This window comes from Canis lupus, chromosome 3 (assembly GCF_003254725.2).
Source record: "Canis lupus dingo isolate Sandy chromosome 3, ASM325472v2, whole genome shotgun sequence".
NCBI lineage: Eukaryota > Metazoa > Chordata > Mammalia > Carnivora > Canidae > Canis > Canis lupus.
In genome coordinates, this window is record NC_064245.1 from 57,130,964 (window position 1) to 57,155,119 (window position 24,156).

A 24,156-nucleotide genomic window follows, 5' to 3' on the forward strand; every position below is an offset into this window, starting at 1 on the left:
TCTGAGGAGCCCCCGGAGCCCCCAGTGGAGGGGTGGCTGTCCCCCTGGCTGCTCCAGCCTGAACCATGCCAGGCTGACCATGCCAGGAGCATGGCCACTGACCATGGCCAGGAGCGCCATGGGAGTCACACTGAAGAGTGCAACCTGTCACGCACACTACGTATACTTGGAGATGAATGTGAAGGTGAGACCACAAAATCAAACAAAATCCAAATCCAAATTAAAATTTTTCCTCTGGGGAAAAAAGCTTTTCTGCTTTGCACTTCCCCATCAAGAATATACCCGTCGTCGTCCTGGCAACAGTGCTGGGCTCTTCCAAACCCACGTCTAACCCTTTAGTGGTGGGGACAGGCTGTAAGCAGCTCAAGCAGGTGCCCCATCTATTCTTCTGGGGACCCACTATGGCCCAGGGAACACCACTGCCCTGAACAGAATGGTACCCACGCTTGTCTCCACTGCCATGTATCAGATTCCTACAAACCCAGATACTAAAAACAACACCCACTCATCAGTTCACAGTTGTTTGGGTCCACATCCCGAGTGGGCTTGACTGGCTCACTGCTCAGGGCCCTATGAGGCTGGGCTGGGCTCTCATCTGGGGTTTCTGGGGGGCAGGTGCAACCTGTCTCTAGCCTCATTTGAGTTCCTGGCAGATTCGGTTCCTCACCCTTAGTGGCCTGAGGTACCCCATTCCTTGTGGGTCTCCCGGATGGGGTCCTTCCTGGGAGGCCACCCCTAAACCTCTGCTCACACCCCCTCTGTCCCCAAAGCCAGCGATGGTACATGGAACCCTTCTTGTGCTCAGAATCTCTGACTTTCCTTCTGTCACCAACCAGAAAAAATTCTTTGCCTTTTATAACGGCTTACCCAGTTGGGTCAGACCTACTTGGATGATCTCCATTTTTTAAAGTCAACTAATTTGGGACTTTAATTACTTCTGTAAAATCCCTTCCCAGCAGAACTTACATATATTTTGACTGAATAACCAGGAGAGGGACCCCCAAGGAGCCTGTGAATATACTGCCCACCATGACCCCCAACAGGGGGTACCTGGGACACATGAAGATGCTCACGGAGTCCATCATCTTGTAAGAAGACAGGGCACTTGCCTAGTGGCAGAGGTTCAGGTTCCTAGGCAGGGAAGAGCTGCTCACATCCAACAAAAGTCAGGCTGTGTGTGTGTCCCACTGGCCAGATCACAGCCATTTATTCACTAGGGAGACTAGTGCTGGAGTCTCAGAAGGGTTTTGTGAGACAGGACACATGGTTATAGCAGGGACCGAGGGAAGCTCCCTTACCCGACTTGTAGGCTACGTTACTCTCTACCCTCTCGGATCATATGCTGGCAGGCTTCTCCTGCACCACATAGGATGCTTACGATCAAGCTGGGAGGGGATCACAGGGTGGTATGTGAATGGGGCCAGTGGGGTGAATTTGGGCAAAATGGATTATAAAACACAGCCCCACATCTCTGGGATGGGAATAAACCACATAGAGAAATAGATTCTTTTCTTCAAAACAATATTGTCACGAGGGGGGACACGGAAGCTCTTGGTGGGCAGGGGGGTCTGGGGATGAGGCAAGGTCCCATCTAGCTGGAGCCTGGTGGGAGAGGAGCTGGTGACACAGGCCAGACTGGTGGAAGCACACAGAGGAACCAAGCCTGTGGTCACTGGGCCAGAGGCAGGAGAGCCAGGCACTGCACTGTGTAGGAAGCATGCTTCTGAAAGACCCATCCGTCCGTGCACAGCATACTGTCAAAGCACAACTGCTAACTGCCTCACAACCATCTGGGGAAATTCACATGATTTATATTTTAAATGTAAGACTATCAATAATTTAGACTTTAGAAGCAAACATTTGTAAGACTAGCATTAATATTTAACGCTGCCCATCTCTGAGACAGGGGGAGAGAGATGCCCAGCCTTGGGGATCAAGTCCTGGCCAGTCTGCTGCAAAGGATACTGGAAGCCATGAGCACCGGCAACAGCAATCACGTTCTAGGAGGTAATCAGTGCTCCTGGCCATCCCGGAGATGGAAACGTTTCCGGGGAGGAGGGATGGGCTTGCAGGGAACCATCCCTCCTTTGGGTTAGGGCTCCAGCCTATGGCTGTGGGACAGCAAACACAAACGGACCCATGCTTAGGGCTGGCAGCAGGGATTGAGCACTGCGACTAACAGGCCCCACTGACAATCAGAGGCGCCTTTCAGCCAAGCAGTCTGATTTGTGTGTCAATCCTTCCCTGTTCCCACCCCACCATCTGGGGACGGTGCTAAGGAGACACTCTGGAGGCAAGAGGCGGGCAGCAAGTCTGCACACAGCATAATGGACACAACCATCTACTGCAGTCACAAGGCCAGGATTAATCCTGGAGCAAATCCGTGCCGAGAAGCAGAGCTCCATGGTGGGTGACAGGCTGTACCACCTCTGCCACTGACAACCCTGCTCAAACGACCCTCTGAAAGGCCACAGATTGCTAACTTTCTCTGGGGTGCACATTCCGGGCAGAATGCCTGCGGGAGGGCTGCCAGCATCTCTGCTCTGCGTTACAAACTGGACACCACCCCATCCCGTCCCCCCAAGCTCCCCCCCATCTCCCTGCAACCCCCCATCACCCCTTCCTCCAGCCTCCCCCAGCCCAGGCCTATCCTGCTATTTAATCAGCAGACAAAAGTACAAATGCTTCCTCCCGTTTAGAATATGCTGGGATGTGCTTTAAAGAAATACATTCCTCTCTGGGTATCATGCTACAAAAATGTCAGAAACTCAAGCCAGAGGGCTTTCATTTTACCGGTAAATGATTAACCCTCCTCTCCCTCCCTGGCTGCAGAAAGGTCGCCTGGTGTGTGGAAGGAGCCCAGGCTGACATGTCCTTCCAGAAGGCAGTTTCAGGTCAAGCCTGGCCTCCCCTGCAAATAGCTAATGAAATGATAAAAAAAATATATACAAAAATAGCAACAAAAATCTGCATCTACACAGAAAAACAGTGTAAAGGGCCTTGACTAGATCTGAAACATGGAGGGATTTTTGCAAGGAGCAGCACAGGCAGTGTGGGATGGGGTGACTCTGAGCAGCCCTGTGGTTCAACAAATACAAGGGGAGGGACTGCCTGGGAATAGATATAAGGATCCTCCCCCCAGAAGCCTCCAAAACTGCAAGCAGGAAAGAGACCAGGGAGTCAGGAAGCAGAAAAGTGTCCCAGGGTCTGGACAAGAGAGGACAGGGGCAGAGCTTTCACGTCACCTTGACTCCCAGCAGCCAACCTGCCCTGTGAAGAGGAGGGCAAGACCCCTGCCCATCTTGGGCTGCCACAGCCACCTCTGCCTGACGTAGCCTCACAGTGCCCCCCACCCCGACAACCGGGCCCCATTCTAGAAAAGGTAAGTTTCAAAGAAATACACACCAACCAAACCCATTTCAACTCTTCACACGCATTAGGAACAGAGGATGAATAAAAAGGTGAGGAAGGGGGAAGATTAAATGAAGGCACGAAAAGATACAGCATATAACAAAGAAGTCATCTGAGAAATTACAACAAATCACCCCCCACGAAACACATTCCAGTGAGCAGGTGATACTGAAATATCCAATCTCAGTGATGTGGAGAAGAGCTTCCATAAGTAAAAAGAAAATGACTCGAGACCAGGAAAGATTGCTTGTAGGTGAAAAACATGATTTCAGAATCGAAACCCAAATGAGGGCAGTCAACGGTGATGCTGTTAGAGAGCTGGAGAGCACTTCTGGGCTGTAGCCTGGCAGACCAGACAGGCCCACCCTAAGCCAGGGGAGTGGAGGGCATGCCCCCCAGGGGACCAGTGGGGCAGCAGCAGCTGGGATTCCCAGGAAGGATAGCCAGAGTGGGAGGTGCCGAGGGTCAGGCTGCCAATCAGCCTGTGCCTATGAGGGAACACCCTGAGGGTCAAACACCAATGGGGAGATTAGAAGAAGAGCACAACATGGGAATTCTGGATGTGAAAACTGCAAGGTCTCAGGGTGGAAACACACAAGATGGAAAAAAGGGCGGATGAGCTATTTCAGAAGAAAAGATTAGTGAACTTGAGCACAGAGAACCAAAAAAACCTATTTTTTAAAATGAAATACACAGAGATAAAATAGATTTTTTTTTTGATAAAAGAGATTTAAAGAAATAAAATGAGCATCGGTGAGCTGTGGGGGAACTTGTTCAGTCTAATATACTTGTAATTGGAGCCCCAGAAACAGTAAGGAAAAATGGGAACAGGAGAAACATCTGAAGAATGAAAAGCTGATATTTCTTATAAATACAATGAAAACCTAAGCCCAAAGATTACAGAAGCTAAATGAACACCAAGTACAATAAACATCAGAAAACCACACTAAGGCAACCCGTAATGGAATTGTTCAACACCAGTTACAGAAAAGAAAAAAAGAAAGAAAAACCTTAACACCAGAATAGAGGTATTTTGTGCAGAAGGACAGAGATGAGGATGACACTGGGTTTCTCACACAAGTCAACGCCAGTGAGAAGACAGTGAAATCATGACAGCAGAGAAGAAACCACAGACACATCTCTTGTGAACCAGCTACAAGATTCCTTACACGACATGTCAGCGAGTCAAATCCAGTAACGTACACAGAGTGTAGTACATCATCATCCAAGTGGTTTATCTCAGGCATGAAAGGTTGGCTTCACTCTCAAAAATCAAACAATGTAATTCACATCCATGAACACACTACAAAGGAAAAACCACACTGTCATCACGATAGGTGCCCCCAAAGTATCGGACAAAATCTGACATCCATTCCTAATAAAATACTCAGCAAAACTGGAACAGAAGAGGACTTACTCAAGCTGATAGAAGACAACCATGAAAAACTCAAGCTGGCTTAGGATTTAATGATGAAAGACTAAATTCTTTGTGTGAGCAGAAAAAGACAAAGATGTCCACTTTCATCACTTCTGTTCTACATTATATTCCACGAATGATAAAGGTCTGAGAGTACAATCAGGCAAGAAAAAGAATTCTATTTCCATATGCTATCACTGAACAATCAGAAATTGAAATTTTAAAAAACCCACGTACATTGGCATAAAAAGTACAAAGTACTTAAGAGATAAATCTGACAGATGTGCAAGGGCCATATACTGACAATAACAAGATAATGCTCAGAGAAATCCAAGGAAAACCAGGTAAATGGAGGGATGAGAAGTTGCATGGGGGCACAAGATGCAAAATGATATCTGTTCTTGCCAAACTGATCTGTAGATTTGATGCACCCCAATCAAGCTCCCATAGGGCTTCTCTGTAGGATCAGGCAAGCTGATTCTGTGACTCATGTGGAAATGCTCCGGGAGGAGCCAAAGTAACTGTGGAAAAGGACAAAGGAGGGAGATGAACACAACCTGCTTTCATGACAAAGCTACACTAAATGGCATATGAACAGACCATGATGTCAGCAGGCCAGCACAGAGTCTAGAAACAGACCCCTACACACAACCACAGAGCACTGATGCTTGCCAGAGGAGCGAGGATGCTCCACTGAAGGAAGGACAGACTTTTCAACAATCCAACATCCATAAGCCAAAGAAATAAATCAATAAATAAAGGCTTGTCATGAAGGATTAAATAAGAAATACGTGTGAAATTACTTCACACAGCACTTCATATGGTATGTAAACAAACACTCATTCCCTTTCTTCTTGGACTCCAAAAACAAAACAAAACAAATTTCCTCCCCTGCACCCAAAAAGTCTTGATGCATAAATATGCCAATCAGAACCTGTTAGCATTCTTTCAGGGAGGACTACTCCTTGGGCTCCTAGTAAGTTCTAGGTGTACTGTGGCCCCCTGTGGCTGTTACTGGCCCAGCCTCCCCTTGCAGCACATGCCACAGTCCTTGTCACCTCCCCAGACTCGATGACACCTGCCCACTACCGGGCCTTTCCCCGTGCTGTCCCCACAGCTGGGACTGTTCTTTACACTCTCAGGCCCTACCCATCACGGATCTCCGTCCACATCTTCCCATCCCAGTTTGAGCATCATTTTCTCTGAGAGGCTTTGCCCTGCTCCCCGACCACTTCCGACCCGGGATCAAGGGGTCCCTGCTACTGTGTGCACACCCTCCCGACGTCCCCCCTCGGAACACATCACCATTTGAAGTCTGCACTCACTGTATGACTGTCTGTCTGTTCTCCTCTAGCCACATGGACAGCTCGGTCCCGGACAGTGACCATACGTGTTGCATAAATAACGGTTGGATCAAACCAACACACCTGTGCTCGGCCTCCTGTAAGGTGGTTTCCCCTTCATCGATGAAGATTCAGTGGTCAAATTCCAGGACGAGAGGGCCCAAGGGGCCCCACCCCAGCCCCAGTCCTTGCTCTGGGGGGCAAGCCTGGAGGACACCATCCCTGCCGGGGGCTGGCATCCAGCCTTCTAGGGCTGCCGTGGACACTGTGAACCCCCCAGGCGCATCCCTGGAGCTCCTCATACTGATCTGGCAGATCTCCCACAACCCCTGCCCCCGGTTGCTGATGGAGGCTGCAGCCAACGGCTCACTCCACATCTTTTCAGAGGCCTGTCCTTGGAGCCATTTGGAAGCCACCTGACCTGAGGGTGCCTGGGAGTCTCCCCTCCCCGGAGGTCTGTGACCAATGACAGCCCACTCCTTTGCCTCTGGTGGGACAGCCTCTAGTATGAGGCCTTCCAAAGCTCCCTGCAGCCTCAGGCTGAGGCCAGACCTTTCCTGAACTGCATCCCAACCTCACTCCTCCTGGACCATCCCCCAAGAGCACTCTCTCCCAAAGCATGTGCACAAATCCCCATGCAGGCTTGGTGTCTGGGGACTCGCTCCAAGACCAAGGCTGCCTGTCATAAGGAAAGGAAGGCAACAGGTACCCACTGAGCTCTTGGCACACTATCTTTGGCACCATCCTCATGCCAACTCTGAGGAGGACACGGGGCCCAAAGATTGGCCAGTCTGGGGAAAAACCAGGCTGCTGTGGCAGGCTCTGGCTTCAAAGCCCATGCCCTTAACTGCCCACCCCAGCCATGGCTGAGTTCACACCTGCATGCAGGGTGGTATGTGCAGATTACCAGACCCAGCCCACAGCATCAACTGGGCTGTTTAGCACAGAGACAGGGTGACCAAGGGTGACCTAACACTGAGCACAAGCATATCATTCCGAAGGAGACAGGGCTGTCTCCTGACACGGCCAGCTCTGTTGCTGTGTGCACCCAAAAGGAGCCAGGTAGATGCACTTTCCAGGTGCATCCTTCAGGGAGACAGACAAGCGGGGAAAGAGCTGGCCTGAATGAACTCTGAGGCCCTGCAGTGTGGAGACCTTATGAGTCTAGGTCCCCAGAAAATGTGCACTTAAGCTCGGGGTAAAGAATGACATTGCAAATAGCTCATCGGAGAATAATTTACGTTAGCACCACCAAGGGGAAAACTGAAACCCATCCATCAGATTACTGCCTGAGTAAACGGCTGGCAGGCGAGGCTTTGCGTTGGTGTATAAGAAAAGAATCTATAAAAATAAAGGGAAAACTGAATGCAGATGTTTTCTTCAATTAGCTTCTACTGAGGAAGCAATAAACAGGAAAGATCACTGCTATACATGCATTTTTATTTAACCGTTTGGTGTGAGTCATGACATTTCTGAGAGAAATATGTCTCTTTTTTTAGTGAAGCTAAAGGAAACTATTTTAATTTTCTTGATCCTTCTGGAGTTTCTGTAATCGAGTTATTTTTAGCCAAAGCATTACAAAATGCAGCCATCACGTGAGAATATTACTAAAGCCTGCATCATATCAGGAAGAAGCAATGATTCCATTTGTCTTCTCATTTGTCCTAAAGTAACTCAAAATAATTTTATCTGCCTAAAAACAATAATCCTGGTAGGTTATTTTTGTTATCGTTTCCTTTTATAGATGAAGAAAAAAAAAGTCTTTTGTCTGTTTAGTTCTGGAGCATCAGAGTTGGGACAAAAGATATTTCATTAGGAATTCAAGGCTTGCCAGGAGGGTTTAAACGCTCATGCTGCTCATTTTTCAACTATGTGCTGACTGATGACACTGTTAAAATTTTGTTTCTTTTTTATCTTGACCTTGCTGAAAGTTCTGTCCTGCTATAAAACAGATCGTGCTGTCCTCTTTTATTGTGTTTGTTGTTGTTGTTTGTTTGTTTTTGGTGGGGGACACACTGGGGTACAGCAGTTCTTAATCTTTGGCTGACACTGAAATCATCAAGGCTGCTTTTAAAAATATAAACGCCTGCCCTTCCCCACCACAGGGTATAATTCAGAAACATGGGCTGGAGCCCTGGCATCTGAAGTTTTTAAAGAGTCAATGACATTCTGATGTGTGCCGAGATTCAGAACCACCATTTTAGGGGCTGGGGATTTTAAACACTTATTACAAAGCTGCTTTTCTTCTTAAATATCTTTATTTATTTATTTATTTATTTATTTATTTATTTATTTATTTATTTATTTATGAGAGACACAGAGGGAGAGGCAGAGACACAGGCAGAGGGAGAAGCAGGCTCCATGCAGGGAGCCCGATGTGGGACTCGATCCCAGGGCCCAGGGATCAGGACCTGAGCTGAAGGCAGACGCTCAACCACTGGGCCACCCAGGTGTCCTAAAGCTGTCTTTCAAGCACTACTTGGATGTTCCTCATTTCAAGAAGAGCCATGAGACAATAAAGAGAACACAGAGCACAGATCTTGAGGAGGTGATTCTTAGCATTACAAAGGAACACACTGAGGTTCGTGGATGTGGTGAATTTAAAGCTCGACTGAGAGTTCCCGAGTCCAGTGCACATGCATTTACAAGGGGATGGAGGTACCAACACTGGCCCATTTGAGAGAACGGAATGTCATCCCTCCCTTACTCGGGAATCCCCACTGCTCTTGGAAGCTGCTGGAAGGCACCTCTCTGCCTGGCTGCTGCAGAGCCCTGTGCCCCTGCTCCAGCTGGCTTCCTGACCAAGCAGCAGCACAGCTCAGATGGAGGCCGGAGGGCGCCTTGACTTACCGACAATGAACACAGGACTTCCAGAAGCGGCTGCTTCCCTTGCATCACCGGCTGCCTCCCTGACTCCCCTCGAGCCTCATAGTAAAGGAGGCTGCATGCACCTGTTACTGCTCTCACAGAGGTATGCTTCTGGAAAATCCAGTCATGTGGTGCCACCACTACTTGGAGCCTCGAAAAGCCCAGCACATTTCAGCTTGACTCCTTACCCTGACAAGCTCTGTCCACACATGGTAGGTCCTCAGATGGGGGAGGCAAGGGTAGAAAGAGAAAGGAGTTTGGGCCCTGTGATGGGACAGGGTGCCATGCCCTGGTGTCAGGTGTAGCTGCAAAGGAAGCCTCAGGAAATGAGGCATAGTGCCCGGCCTCAGCCAGCTGACATCTGCTACTTAAGTCCTCTATCCAAAAACTGAGTCCGTACCCCAAGGACTGGCCAAGCTGGACCTGAGTGGGCCAGGTCCCCATCACAGCAGAATAGGTCCTGAGCTGGGGGCCACACTCTCCCTCGCCCAATCAGATGTCCGCTGCCTGCCCCCAGCTCCCCGCCTCAGGCAGCCCAGCATTACCATTTCCCTCCCAGCTTGCCCCTGACCTACCTCTGGACCTGCCCTCAGCTGATGATGACCATCTCCCCCTGTTTTCTGCACAAAATGGCCTTGGCCCTGGCTCTCGACTGTGTCTGGCTCTGCTTCACCCACAAAGTGCCAAGGGGCAGGTCTGGCTCAAGGCAGGACCCAGGCATCAAGTAGTGAATCATGTCAGATGGAAGCAGGTGAGGGGCTACAGTGAGCACAAGAAGCAGGGAGAACCCAGCAGAGGAGCACTTCTGAGAAATTAAATGTCCCCCTGCTCCGGAGCTGGGTGGGTGACCCATCTCCAGGCCCCCCAGATCCGGGAGGTGCAGAGAAGTGGGGGAGAATGTGTGCTCGCTATCCCCTTCAGCAGGGGGGCTGCCCATGACCCATCTCCATGTCCCCAGAATCCAGGAGGTGCAGAGAAGTGGGGGAGAATGTGTGCTCACATTCTCACATCCCCTCAGCAGGGGGGGGGGTTGTGGTGGCCAACCCCACTGTCCATGGAGGATAAGCCCATCAGGTGTGGCTGGTGGGACAGGAGACCGAGGCAGAGGCACAAACACAGCCCAGTGTGCTGTTCCAGGCACTCAGACCTGAATGGGCACCATGTAAGGGCGCAGAGGGCCCAGGGGATCCGCTTCTGGGGCTGTGACACTGGTGGCCCACAGTCACACGGAACAGACAGCACTGGGCATCCATGCTTCCCAGCAGAGCACCCAGAGTGCATCCCACACAACAAACACGTTGGTCCGTGAACTGGGACGATGCACCCACAGGCACCACCAGTGAATGCAAACACATCTACAGATGGGGTGGGTTACATGGCCCAAATCAGCAGGGCCACTTGGGGCCATGAGGAGGAGCCTCCTGCTCTCTCCACAGTTAAATCATTTCTGGCAAAAGAGACATGTCAGTGACCATATGATGCAGCAAGAGAGGTCACCAAGGACCCATGGTTATCAGCTTTCTTACCATTATTTGAAAAAGAGCTACGGCAAGTGGACCAACCTGCCCTGCTGGTCGTGGTGGCTGAGAGCCCTGCATCCCCACTCTCTCTGTCCCCACATCACTGTGCCGGCTTGGACGGCACCTCCTAACATGCATGTCTCCCTGGAACCTGTGAATGTGGCCTCACTTGGAAAGAGGGTCTTTGTAGCTATAAAACAGGTTAGAATGAGGTCGGCCTGGATTAGGGATGGGTCCTTAAGACAAGAAGACACTCTGGACACAGGGAGGACACTGTGTGTGGCCAAAGCACAGATGGGAGGGATGCGTGTACAGCCAGGGAACAGCAGGACCGCTGGCCACGACCTGACACCCGGAGAGAGGCATGGAACAGACTCCCCACAGAGCCTCCAAAATGAACCAACCCTGCTGACATCCTGATGTCGGACTTCTGACCCCTGGAACCTCGAGAAGTTCAATTCCTGTGGTTTTCGGCTGCCCAGTGTGCGCTGATGGCAGAAAGCCCACGCCCGCACCGTCTCCCCTGCATACCGTCAGCTTGACCCTCACCACCCTGACCCCCCAGCCAGCCTGGCCCACCACACATTCTCCACCCGCAGCCCGGTCATGGGACCTCTCTGGCCAAACCCCTGCAGCGGTCTGCTGTTTACTGCTGTGGGAATAAGGATCTGCTCTCCCCACACTCTACCAAGTCCCACCAGCCACCTCTGGCTCCTCACACACTCCCACCTGCCACACAAGCCCAGTCCCATATTACTCGTCCTCAATGCCCTGTGGACTTTTCCTGTCTGACACTCATCACGATGTGTGATGTATGTTCTGTGCAATTATTTCTTTGGTGCCTCTCTTCAATGCTAAACCATAAACTACGAGAAAACCAGACTGCATCAGCCAGAGTACTATATCCTCAACGCTCAGCTCAACATTCACAAAGTGAGTTAGGACTCGATGCACACAAGCTGGATGGATGGGTGTGTGAATGCACACATGCACGAATGAATAGAACAAAAAGCAAAAGACAGTAAGCACATCTGCCCTCCCCTCCCCTCCTCCTGAATGTGTGATGCTCTCCAGCACAGGCTGGAAAGGGGAATGCCATCCCACGATCACTGGGCAAAGCTAAGAAAGCTCAGAGTCTCCCCACTTTCCCTTGGCAATAGTGCCAAGATCCTCAGACACATCTCAGAGGGGTAAGAAGAGAAAGCAGAGCCAGACAGACACTGTGGAAGACTACCAGTGTTTAAATATAATTTTCTATTATTAATAAGCGAAAGAATGCTTTATCATCCCCAAATACTCTCATTAACACCATCCATTAGGTCATTCCTGCACATAATTCAGTGCAGCCCTATAGAGGAGGTATCATCGCCTGCAATTCCAGATGAGGAAACTGAGTCCCAGGGAGGTCAAGTCATTCACACAAAGTAAAGGACCATGGACTGTAACCGGCACCAGGTCCATCTGCCTCCAAGTGCGGGGACCCTTCTGCTACCCTGGCTGGCTCCCTGGCGCCCCCAAGCCCACCCCAGCCTCACCCTAAGTCCCCCTGGAGAGCATGCACACAGGCGGGGAAGCTGGCCCTCCGGCCAGGTCTGACAGGGGCACACAAACCCTGCTCCCACTCTTTATCCGTGGGGACACCACAGTGATAATGAACCCAGCAACCTGAGTGGGAAATCTGTCCAGATTCACGAAATATCTTTCAACATAACATATGAGAGCAAAACACAAAGTCCAGCAGCTTCAGCTTGCTGTGTATGAAGCGAAGCAAAACAAGGCAGGTTATGTAAATATTTAACCACGAGAAAGAAGTGAACTGGTGCCAAAACAACATTTGGGATTTGACATCCAAGCAGGCTGCGGTTTCCAGCAGGAAAGTCACTGCGATATGAAAAGCCACTAGCCCGTGATTCTCAGTGTCCACTCTCACGTGCGTTTACCAAGCACCTCTGGCAGCACGATGCCACACACACGTTTTCCGGTGGCCCAAGTGTCTACTGCACCCCTGGGCAACTTCCAAGGGGTCGAAATAAAATAAACATGCTTTTCTTGCTACTAAAACACTCTGTTTCTATTTCAAACAACAGAAACTCAGTAACACTGTTAATAGCTTTAATAGCTGACTCAGATAAAAATCAGGATTTTTTTTTTCTCCACTTAGGAGCGTTACCTAATAAGGCAAGAAGTGGACTGTTGAACGTGTTTTGGATTTCAGACTCTGGCATCCATCCAAGGATGAAGCCTGGGTGCTGCAAAGAAAATAAGCTATATATTTGCAAGTATGGTTTTCATGAAGTTACCTTCCTGATTGACAGCTGGAAAGAGACTTTTTCCAGAACTGATACCACAGGGGTGGGCTTCACAAGTTCAGAGAGCCCCTGAGGGACAAATGACCTGCCTGCCATTCTTCCCCTGAAGGAGTGGACAGGGCAGCCAAGGTCCACATGGTTTTGTCGCCACCCTCATCTGCAAAGTGTCCTGAAGGTAGCCCAGATTGGGCTGAGAATGGGCTGAGACTGAATGGGGACGCCCGCCGGCTCCTTTCCCAGGCACGCACATTCTGTGCTCTGTGGCATCATGTACAACCAGGTTCATTTCTGCTCCAGCCTGGGTCCTCCAGGGCCGCAGCGTGGGCACGCTGTCAGCCTCTTGCTCTCATCCTGCTCTGTAGTGGATGATGCCAGCTGCCAACCCTGTGAGCCTTGTCCTGATCCTGGCGGCAAGCCTGAGATGTGTGGATTCAAAGAGCGAGGTCCCAGGGTTGGTGCAGGCTGCCCTCGGGCCCAAGGGGGCATGGAGAGGGCAGCAGACTCCAGAGATGGCTCCTCCTCCAATGGCTCTCCCCAGACACCTGGCCCTGTCCAAGGCCCCCTGCCAGGGCCAGCTGCTCAAGGATGTCTCCAGCCCAAGCTGCTACAAACCCACAGATGCACCCTACTGTATTTTTAAGTGCAAGGCTTTCATGTACAAATACATCCCCTGGGAGATTAAACTGTAGGTGTTGGGTCAGGACCCCTGGGTTGGGGTCTGTGATTCTGCATTTCTAGGAAGCTCCTACTAGATCAGAACATACCTATTAGATCTTACCCTGGTTTAATAGACATTTGCCTCGAGGGTCACACCTAATACATTTCCAAAGCCTCACATTCCCATCTTTTTGAGGAGAAAAGTGATGAGTTGGAGATGAAAAACCCAACAGAGCCAAACAAGGGTAGACTCAGTCCAGGGGACGTGGTGTTGAGTCCCAGGATGGGGGCATCAAATTGGGGGTTTCAAGCTTCAAGCATGCATCCATGTGACGTGCAGGGTGAGCCAAAATACAGATTATAGGGTCTCCAAGCTCCCGACTCCGTAGGATCGGGCTCCAGCCAGGAATGTGCATCCCTGACAGGTTCACAAGTGGTGCTCATGCAGCGACAAGAGCTCACATGCCAAGAACCACCGCATGAGATCACACAGGACCCAGGAGGCCCCTGGGGCAAGGGACCCTAGTGTGGGCTGTGACACTGTTCACCCCCATACACCCAGAACCCCACAGACAGCTGCCCACTCGTCCCAGTGTCAGGGACCCCAAAGCCCTGGGCTGAGCCATTGGGACTGGGCTGGGACATGTCAGGGCTTTGGAGGCTTCATTGTTTCCAGATGCCCCTAAAGACACAAAGGCTTTGTCTCTACTCTGTAGCACCTGTTTGGCCTTGGCTGTGTGGCCCTTGGAACCTATCAGGGAGCCCACACTTCATGCCCCTCTTCTGTGATCTGGGGTCAACAGCTCACCCTGCATGAGACTGTGAAGAGGCCACAGGAGCAATGGTTCTCAGCCCTACTCTGCATCAGAGCCACTCAGGAAGCTTTTCCAGACTAATCATGCCTGGCATCATCCCCAGAGCCTGGGCGGGTACCCAGGGGCACATCTCCCCATGTGATTGGTTCTAATGCACAGGGAGGGTTGATTGCACTGAAGTGGTAAATTAAAAAAAGTGGTATAAAAATGTAAGAGAGTTCATTACGGTTATTAATATTTCACCGTTAGATGAATGAAAAATAAAAGCAAAATGCACCCAGAGTCCTGGAGTCTCCTCTCCCAGACAAGCAGGGAGCCTGGAGCGAATGACCCATTTGAATGCTCCACAGAAACAATGATGACAGGTCAATGAGCAGAGCAGCCTGGATGGGGGTCCCCAGTGGCCTGCACTCATGAGCTGCTATCTGGGCCCAGACCAGGGCCTGGCCAAGTGCTGTGACCCAAGGCTGAAAGCATCTCTGGACTTTGGCGAGGCTCTCGGGAGATGGGGAAGCTTAATCACAGCTGATTGGGACTTGTGACTCATGCATGGGGGCTTTCCGGCCCAAGCCCTGGGGGACCCACACGGTCCAGGCTCTGGTCAGATAATCACGTAGAATCTGGGCTGGACCGGCTAGGAAGTAGGGGTCCATTCAACCAACAGCAGCTAGGAACTCCTGTCCTGGATGGGGCGGTCAGGCTGCATCCCGTAAGAGCTTTCCATGGCTGTGCAAACAGGTATTTGTTGAAAGAATAAATAAACAGTTAAATGAATTAGCAACTGGGTAAAGAAAGGGAGGGAGGGGAGGAGTAGGGAAGGAGGGAAGAAATAATTCTGCTTTGTTGCCTCACACCCTCCTCCACTACCCCACAGTGCTAACTGTTGCAGAGTCTTTCCCTGTATTGAACCAAATCGCTGACCCATTTCTCTGAACAGAGGAAGAATGGAGCAGACACAGGGGCACAGAGGTAGGGTGCAAGGATGGGGCAGGGAATGGGTCAAACAACCTTGCTCTGCAGTCTGCGGGTGACCCTTCTGCATACCCGTGGCCCAGCCGGGGAAGCTGGCGCTTCTGCATTGTGCAACACTCGAGGACCGGACAGGAGGTCCCCAGTGCCTACTCCTCAGGATCAAGGTCTGCCAGACTTCAGTGGCCATGGGCAGCTTGCCCCTGCTTGCCCTCTGAACCCCACCCCTAGGGGCAGACTCGGTTACAGTCAGAGGCTCTGGTATCACCAGGAAAGCCCTGGGCCTCTCCTGGAGTCTCCTCATTCCCCACAGAGCACAAGCTGGGGCCCAGGTCACCCAGACAGACTTTCACAAGAAATGTTTCTGCAGCCAACCACCCCTCCAACTTCTATCTGAGCCACACCTGACATTGGCTCCACCCCCAACTCAGAAGCCTTAATTCCCTATAAGGTGAGAATGTGCTCCCACCATGTGGTCGATGCCCCAACTTTCCCTGTAAGGATCCCTTCTCAAACCACAGAGGCCAGCTCTCCCAGCCAGGGCCAACCTTCTTCCCATCACTGATTTCCGATGGGCAATCAACTCCCCTAACTTGTAGCCCCACATACGTAGGGTAGAGAAGCCGGCCTCTCACCCTAGCTGAGACTCCCTGGCCCCGGAATCAGGCAGGGCAGGGCAGGTAGCCCATGCAGAGCCCAGAGGGCCAGTCCTGGGATACTTCTGGAACTCCTGGAGAAGGCAGTCCGTGTTGCTGAGCTACCAATGGGAAGCTTAGAGCTGCTAATAAATACCTTTGTTATATGAGGCCTGCCTGAGAATCCACCCTGCCCAGGGGCAATCCCCTTCTGGGTACAGTGCATACCCCAGAAGAACTGAAATCAGGAACTCAAAGAGATGTCTGCACCCCATGCTCACCGAAGCATCATTCACAATAGCCAAGATACAGAAACAACCCTGATGTCCATCGACAGATAAATGGAGACATAATGGTGGGATAGACATACAATGGAATATCGTTCAGCCTTAAAAAAAAAAAAAAAAAAAAAGGAAACAAGGAAACCTCATCATTTGTGACAGTATGAAGGAGGAGCTTAGAGGCCATTATGCCAAGTGACATGAGCCTGTCGCAGAACGACAACCACTGCATGATTCCCCTTCCTGAGAAATCTGAGATCATCAACTCAGAAGCAGGGAACAGAGCAGTGGTTTCCAGAGGCTAGGGGAAGGCGAAATACGGAGTTGGTGCTTCCTGGGTAGAAAGCTTCAGTCACGGCAGGTGAGTAAGTTCTAGAGTCTGCTGGGCAACACTGTCTGTTGTTAGAGATGCTGCAATGTATGCTGGAAAACGCAGTAAGAGGGCAGAGTTCCTGTCCGGTGTTCTTACCACAAAAAGAAAGAAAGAAGAAAACAAACAAAAAAAAGCCACAAAAAACCACAGGGAAATTTCTGGAGGTGAGGCCTAGGCTCAGTACGTTGACAGTGGTGATGGTACTGTGGGTGTACGCCTCTGTCCACGCTCATCGAAGTAGACATGTTACATATGTGCAAGCGTTTGTACATCAGCATCCCAACATGACAAAGCTAGAAGGTGGAGGGAAGGTGGTCCAGCCAATTCTTGTTATCCACTTTAGCGTCACGGCAAACGCCAACTTAGCAAATGCTCCTGCAAAAGCTCCAGACACAACGTGTTTGTCCACCAGTGGATACAGAGCCGTGTCTCACGCATGTTTCTGCTTAAAGACACATTACCTACTCCCGTTGCTCTATCAGCCCTGAGCCTTGCCTCCCTGAGAAGCTGCTCGGAGCCTCCCCCGCCACCAGGCACATCACAGCCTGAGCTCAAGGACACGATCAGCACTTCAGCTTGCTCTCAAGGCTCATTTTCAATCGCAAGATCACCAACAAAAAGCACAAAAATGCAAACAACAAGGCACAAAATACACTGGAAGACAAGTGCTTATTTCCAGTGAAAACGGGCTGGAACAAGGAGGCAGAGCGTTGTCTCGCTTGACCTTTAGCTAGACATGCGTGCACCCGTGACCCCAGATCTCAGCCCTCTGCCCATGTGTGCCCGTGCCTGGGAATACTCCCTGAAGGTTGATTTCGGGGCTACAAACAAATTTTGCTAAGGGGCCAATTTGCAGGCACCAAGTCCCGGATCACGAGCAATGACTGTTACCAAGTCTGATCACCACCCGAGCCTGAAGCAGGAAAGCCCCTTAGAGGCACATGAGCCCAAATAGCTCCTTTCTCACTCGAGCCAGTGGGGTTGGTTTGCTGTCACTTGAACCCAGGCTGACTGCACAGCCACTTTTCTGTAAGCGAGGTCTCTGGAGGCACCTGGGTGGCCCAGTCAGTTGAGTGTCTGCCTTCGGCTCAGGGCATGATCCTAGCGTCCTGGGATCCAGCCCCGTGTCGGGCTCCCTGCTCGATGGGCAGCCTGCTTCTCCCTCTACACTGCTAGTGCTCTTTCATGTGCTCTTTCTCAAATATATAAACAAAATCTTAAAAAAAAAACAAGTGTAGATGTCTTTGGGAAGAAGCACCAGCCCCTCATGACCAGACCCTTTAGCATCCCACATCCTCTGCGAAGGGAGGGTCAGTGGTCTCCAGGCACAGTTGTGAACAGAGCCTCCAAGTTTCCGTGCAGAGTTACTCAGCTTGAGGTGACAGGTCCCTTTCGTCCTCCCCCCAAGATAAGTCCCTGAGAAGAGTGGGGCTCTCATGAGCTATAGTGAAAGCACCTCGGCCCACTGCTCATCTAACTCATGAGAAGGGACAGGCTCTCCTCAGGCTACTGAGGTCCAGGGCACATGCTGCCCATGAGCAGGCCCACAGGGTGGGGTGGCACAGGGCCCGTAGTCACGGGTGCAGCCCTTCACCCTGCAGCTCCTCCTCCTGCTCCTCCATTCCTTGTATAGGTGCATTTGACTCTACCCCGGGGGCCTTGGGCAAGAGTGGAGAATGGGAGCTGGCATTTCCTGGGCCTCCGGCAGGTGGGCAATTAAGATCACAGAAGAAAGGAAGCTGCCAGGCTCACGAAGGGCAACCCAGACCGGGGGGGGGGGGGGGGGGCTCCTTCTCTACCAATGTTGTTGCTGCTGTGTGAGGACTCCACCCTCTCCCCTGGATGACCCAGCCAGATGGACCCCGGCCCATGCCCTGAAGGACGCCCCATGATATTTGATCACTGCCTCTGCAGCAGGGATGCCACCAGCACCTCCACCGCCGTCACCACTCTGCACCAGCACCCTGCCCATGGGCCGCCAGCATGGGAGGCCACGGGCCTGCCGTCACAGGGCCACTTGTCTCCCCTCACCACACACACTGAATACCCCACAAGCCACCACGGGCCACCTGCAGGTTCCTCAGACAAGGCCTGGACTCCCTGCCACCGAGAGGCTCAGAGAAGCCAGGCTGAGTCCCCCACGCCACTGGCCCCCTGCCCCACCCCCTCCCACAATCCCTACTGGGTGGGCTACGCCCCTGCTTGCTGGGCCTGCAGTGAAGGGACAGGAAGGCTTGAGATTCCAGTCAGATGACCACAGGCATCAAGTCATCCCTGAGGTCCATTATTCTGTTTTAGTACAGCTGTGTGTCAGCTGGTCACAGAGCCCAGCTTGTGCCCTGCCCCGAGAGCCCACAAGACCTGAGGCCTGTCCACACTGCAGCCCTTTGCTGCTGGGCTCTTCCAACAGTGGGCCAACAGTGAGCCCACTGGTTTAACAAGCTCTGATGTTGCACATGCTGGGAGTCACGTCATTTCTCTCCAGCTCTGGGAGACCCATCCTGTCTTCCTCCCTGAGCACAGGACCCACCTTCCAAGCCTGCCTTGGTCTTCATAAGAGGAGCTCAAGCACTGGGAGGCTAAGAGGCCTGGCTGGTCACCATCCACCAGGTTTTCTGCCTTCTTGGAGGAATGCCTCCCCTACGCCAGCTCGGCTGCCAGGGCCACCACCCAGGGCCCACCCCAAGGACACTCTGTCCAAATGGGGTTCGTATTGACCCTTTAAACTCAGCCAGACAAGGGTCCACCCCACTCTGGTGAGTCAGTTAGCTAAACCCATGGCCAGAGCCTGACCTCCCCCTGACCACTGCTCCCCCCACCACCTGCCCCAGCCGGAGCTCCTGACAGGGTTTCAAAAAGCCACATCCTGTGGTCAAACACAGAAGTCTAGGGAAAGTAGGGAAAGACAGCTCTTTCCGGAGAAGGTGATTTCAGCTGTCAACAGTTCCTGCTTGATTTATTTTCCTTTTCATATCCCTCTGGAATGTTTAATTTTGTAAAGTGTCTTCCTTAGAGTTTCTACATGGGACTCCGTAATTCAGCTCAGGGATGGGCCAGCAGAGTGCATCTCTCCGAGTCGTTTGACCCATGCATGGAGTCCATCCAGGCCAGGTGCCACCATTACGAGATGCCAAGGGGAACACAGCACAGATCCCGTCCTCCCACCTCCACTCCCTACCCTCTCTCTCCTCTTATGCCACACTGACACCTACACCCAGAACATTCCTAGGATCATCCAGAAACGGTTATACTTCTGTCGCTTCTGAAAACATTCAACTTTGTCTTATCACAAGTGTTAGAGGCTGGCCTGTGTTCCCTAAAATTAGTATATTGAAGCCCTAAACCCCAGAACCTCAGAATGTGACTGTATTTGGAGATGGAGCCCTTAAGGGGATAATTCATGTCAAAAAGAGTCATGAGAGTGGGGCCCTAATCTCCTATGACTGGTGTCCTCACAGGAGGAGAGATACTAGGGCTGTCCGAGCATAAAGCAGACCATGTGAGGACACAGGGAGCAGGTGCCATCGACAAACCAAGGAGAGAGGCCCAGGAGGAACCAAACCTGCCAACATCTGGATCTTGGACTTCTAGAGTTTCTGCTGTTGAAGCCACCTTCTCTGGTATTTTTTATAGCAGCCTTAGCAGACTAGTATGATCGGTGAAGCACTGACTCCCTCACTGACCAGGCTTCGGCTGAATGCCGACAGTGTGCAAAGCACAGAGTGAGGCTCTGCAGGCAGACACAGAAGTAAATGAAGATCCAGCTTCTCTCGATACCTCAGGGAACTGACAGCACAAATATATCTACCGTATGGTGGAATGCAAGTATTACGGTACAGTCAGCCCTACTATCACACTTGTTTTGAAAATGCAAGTTTGTTCCCATGTGATTGATCTCTTGCAGAACAATGTGAGTATAATGTGAATTTTATGTTTGCTTACGCATGATTTTGTCTGCAAGAAGCACTAGACGGAAAGAAAAGTGCACCCAGCTGAACCGAGCCACACAGACACACAAACGTATGCACCTTAGACTCCCACCAGCTCCCCCAGGTTGTCATGTTACAAGCAATCTCATCGTATCTGCAGTCACAACTTTCTTTTGACTTCTAACTTAAGACTATGCTTGTACCACTGCACAAAAACTCACAAGAGGAAACCCTTCCAAGACTCACCTCCATAAGTATATTTCATGCCAGTCTCAAGATCCAGGGTCACATGTACACTTAGATTTATGAATTTCTTAACTGTTTAATGTGTAAAATCATGCTCCCATCTCTACTAGGTTCCTCTTCTTGTTTTTAACTGTCAGTGATTCATTTTTGACTGTGTGGTCCTTCCTAACCCATTTCTTCCCCATAAGCCCTGCAGTTTTTATTTCAAGCTTCTGTATCCTGCAGTGATTTCTAGGAACATGCATGCTGCACTACAGCAGAACGGACTTTATTTAAATGTTGCAGTAATGAACTCCATTGCAGGGAACTAAAGCGTAGGTATTAAATGCCAATAATCAAGATCACACACAAAATTAAATACTTGAGGCATAAACCTCATTACTGAATATGTGGTTCTGGCTAATGTGGCAATATCGCCTCCTAGTGACAACAGCCCCTAATTGCAAGTAAAGTACAGGAAAAAAGAATCCTGTATTAAAAACAAATTTTTAAAAATGTTACAGGATAAATGAAGCCATTGCACAAGCCAGGACACACATATGCCCTCAAGTCAAATATATGTCCAGCTTTACCTGATCTCCAGCTTTCTGATCTGTTTACTGAAAAGCATTTGTCTCCAGGGTCAAAGAGCCTCCTGGAAGGAGGCACACTGACCTGTCATCGAATTCTCTGAGGTGCACAGCTGCTCTCTCAGCTTCTCCACGTCGTCAGGATGCACTTGTTCATACAGGGTGCTCCCAAACCACTCTGACTGGGGCTGGTTCAGAACAGGGGTGACGGAGTCAGACACGTAAATCACTCGTCCTGTCTCTGCCGCCACAACAAACAGAAATCCATCGGCTGCTTCAAGGATGAGGTGCTTCAGTTCCTGGGAAGAAAACCTCCGAGATTAGGACAGAGCACTGACAAACCCAGTCCAATTAAATTTTCTTATTAGCAAACTGTAACTTTGGTTCACTCACTGTGACATAAAATAGTTTTAAAAACTTTGATAGCTTTTTTTTAATTGAAAAATAAGCTTAAAAATGCACAAAGCTTGTCCTAGCTCTAAGAGACAGCTACTGCAAACAATGTTGGCCCTGACTTAACCAGCTGTCTCTTAGGTAGAGAGGAAACTTACAGCCTGGGGGATGGAAAACAAGGAGTGATCGTCAGAATGTGTTGGGCTACCAGAGGTGTGGGCAGCCTGAACCTACAGATTCAAACTGCAGCCACATCAGTAGGGCACAAGAAGGGCCCAGCACACAGTGCTCGGTACAAAAGGTGCTGCTGGAAGGAGGGCAGTGGAAGAGAAAGGACAGTCTCCCAGCTTCTGCTCCCACACCAGTGGTGCACTCCTGCTCCTACTCTTCCCTCACTCCGAGCTGAATGCTGGCAGGGGATGCGTGAGTATCTCCTTATGTTTGTGCATCTGTCAAACTTCCAGAATTCCCTAATGGTCTCTCAGAGGGATGCTGGGAGGAGGCAGGGCACACAGCACTGCCCATTTCACTTTACAATGAGAAGAGAGGTTAGGGGCACCAGTCCTGGGGTCACATTGACTCACTGGGCTCTGGATCGCCAGTAAAGGCGGGAAGGAAGCTGCTTGGAATCAATGGAGGGGCAGCAGGATGCCCTGCCATCATCCCAGGAGGGGCATGAATCAACTTTGTTAAAAGATGTCCTTTCTTTACCTGAAGGCAGCTCAAGTGTGGCAGCCTACCGTGTCATTCTCACATTAAGCTCAAGGCAACGGGCTCTGTTCCTCTCAGGAGGAGCTAACTCTCCCACGTGCCCCTGCACCCACAGTGTGCCGCCAAACACCCCACACACTGATGATGTTCCAAAGAACAAAGGGATCCTCCTGGGTCAGCAGCTGGCAAACGCTTCTTGCTGGGAATCCTTTGTTCAGATGTCACCTGACACGGAAGCCCCCCTGAAACACCAATCCTGTGCTAGCTGCACAGATGCAAAAGGTGGGAATCTGACGCAACTGGCTCTCTGCCCCAGGGTGCTCCAGGGACCCAAAGATGAGAAAATGGGGGTGTGCTGGGGAGCAGAATGTGGGGAGCTCTGAGCTCCTGGCAAGGTCAGAATCCGTACCTCCTCCGCCTGGGAACCTAGGGCAGAAGGAGACGATACAGCCTTTTCTAAGGAAAAGTTTATTTTGTCCATTTCTCTTGCTTTGTATTTCCACTTTGTGTCTCCCGGCCGCACACTTAGTTCAGAGAATGGGTCAGCAGTTTTATTTTCAGTATTAGAAGAACTTCCAACAGGAAGGACTGTATAAAATGGAGCAGGATGTCTGGGAAAGCGGTGAATTCTGTGTGCTGGAGGACACGGGCTGAGGACTGTGAGAAGGTTTATAGGATGGAGCTTCACTTTCATCACGGCCCCTCTGCCTACACTCCCCTACCCCCACCCCCAGTTTTGTCTTCATGGGGCCTGTCACTCGTGACCAAGGTCCTGTGCCCCTGCCCCTCTGGTTAGACCACCAGGAAGGCTGAGAGTGTGGGTGCTGGAGGAAAAGAAGGCTGTCATCCACAGCTCTTCACTCAGCCATTACCGTCCTCAGCTTCTGTCTCTTCACATGGTTTTTCAGTGGGATTTTGTGAGGTTAAACGAGGTTTTGTCAACAATCATATGATTTCACTCATATGTGGAATTTAAGAAACAAAACAGAGGATCATAAGGGCAAGGGAGGGAAAAACAAAACAAGACAAAATCAGAGAGGGAGACAAACATAAGAGACTCTTAATTATAGGAAACAAACTGAGGGTCACTGGAGGGGATGGGGTGGGGGAATGGGATCACTGGGGGATGGGCATTCAGGAGGGCACAATGGGATGAGCACTGGGTGCTACAAGCAATGGATGAATCACTGACCGCTACCTCTGAAACTAATAATACACTGTATGTTAATTGAATTTAAATAAAATTAAATTTAAAACAAAAAAAAAACAAAAAAAGTGAGGTCTTGTGTGTAGAGGCTTAGTAAGGGCTTGGCACACAGTTGGTGCTTAATAGATGTAGCTAACATCAACCACATGCCAAGGAAGGGAGGGAGAAATATGGGCGGACTTGTCAAACTCACATAACTGCCTTCTCTCCTCACTTCCTAATCCCCGGTCATAAGGATGAGGGGGTTCATTTCAAATATGGACCTGGCAGGACCTTTCTGAATTAAAGAAATGCAGATAAAAAGCACTGTTCTTATCGCAGTGGCTAGAGGGTGCGGAAGGCGGTTCTGTCCCATTCCCTGCCTACAATTCCCCTTGGTTACCATGGGCATGGGATCCTACAGCCACAGGAGGTGGGGGCTTCCCCTTGTCCCCTCTGGAGGGGAGACGGGGCTGGGCACCAGGCTCCAACTGCCAGGCTCTCCGTCCCCCTGGCCAAGGTCC

General features: G+C 50.7%; 1 protein-coding gene across 1 annotated transcript in view; it reads right to left on the reverse strand.

Moving 5' to 3' along the window:
- The window catches only part of ARNT2 (aryl hydrocarbon receptor nuclear translocator 2), a 148,377-nt gene that overhangs the window by 71,285 nt on the left and 52,936 nt on the right, over nucleotides 1-24,156 (reverse strand). The window contains 1 exon segment of the mRNA XM_025438116.3: nucleotides 21,428-21,641. Coding sequence (XP_025293901.2) covers nucleotides 21,428-21,641 — 214 coding nt within the window.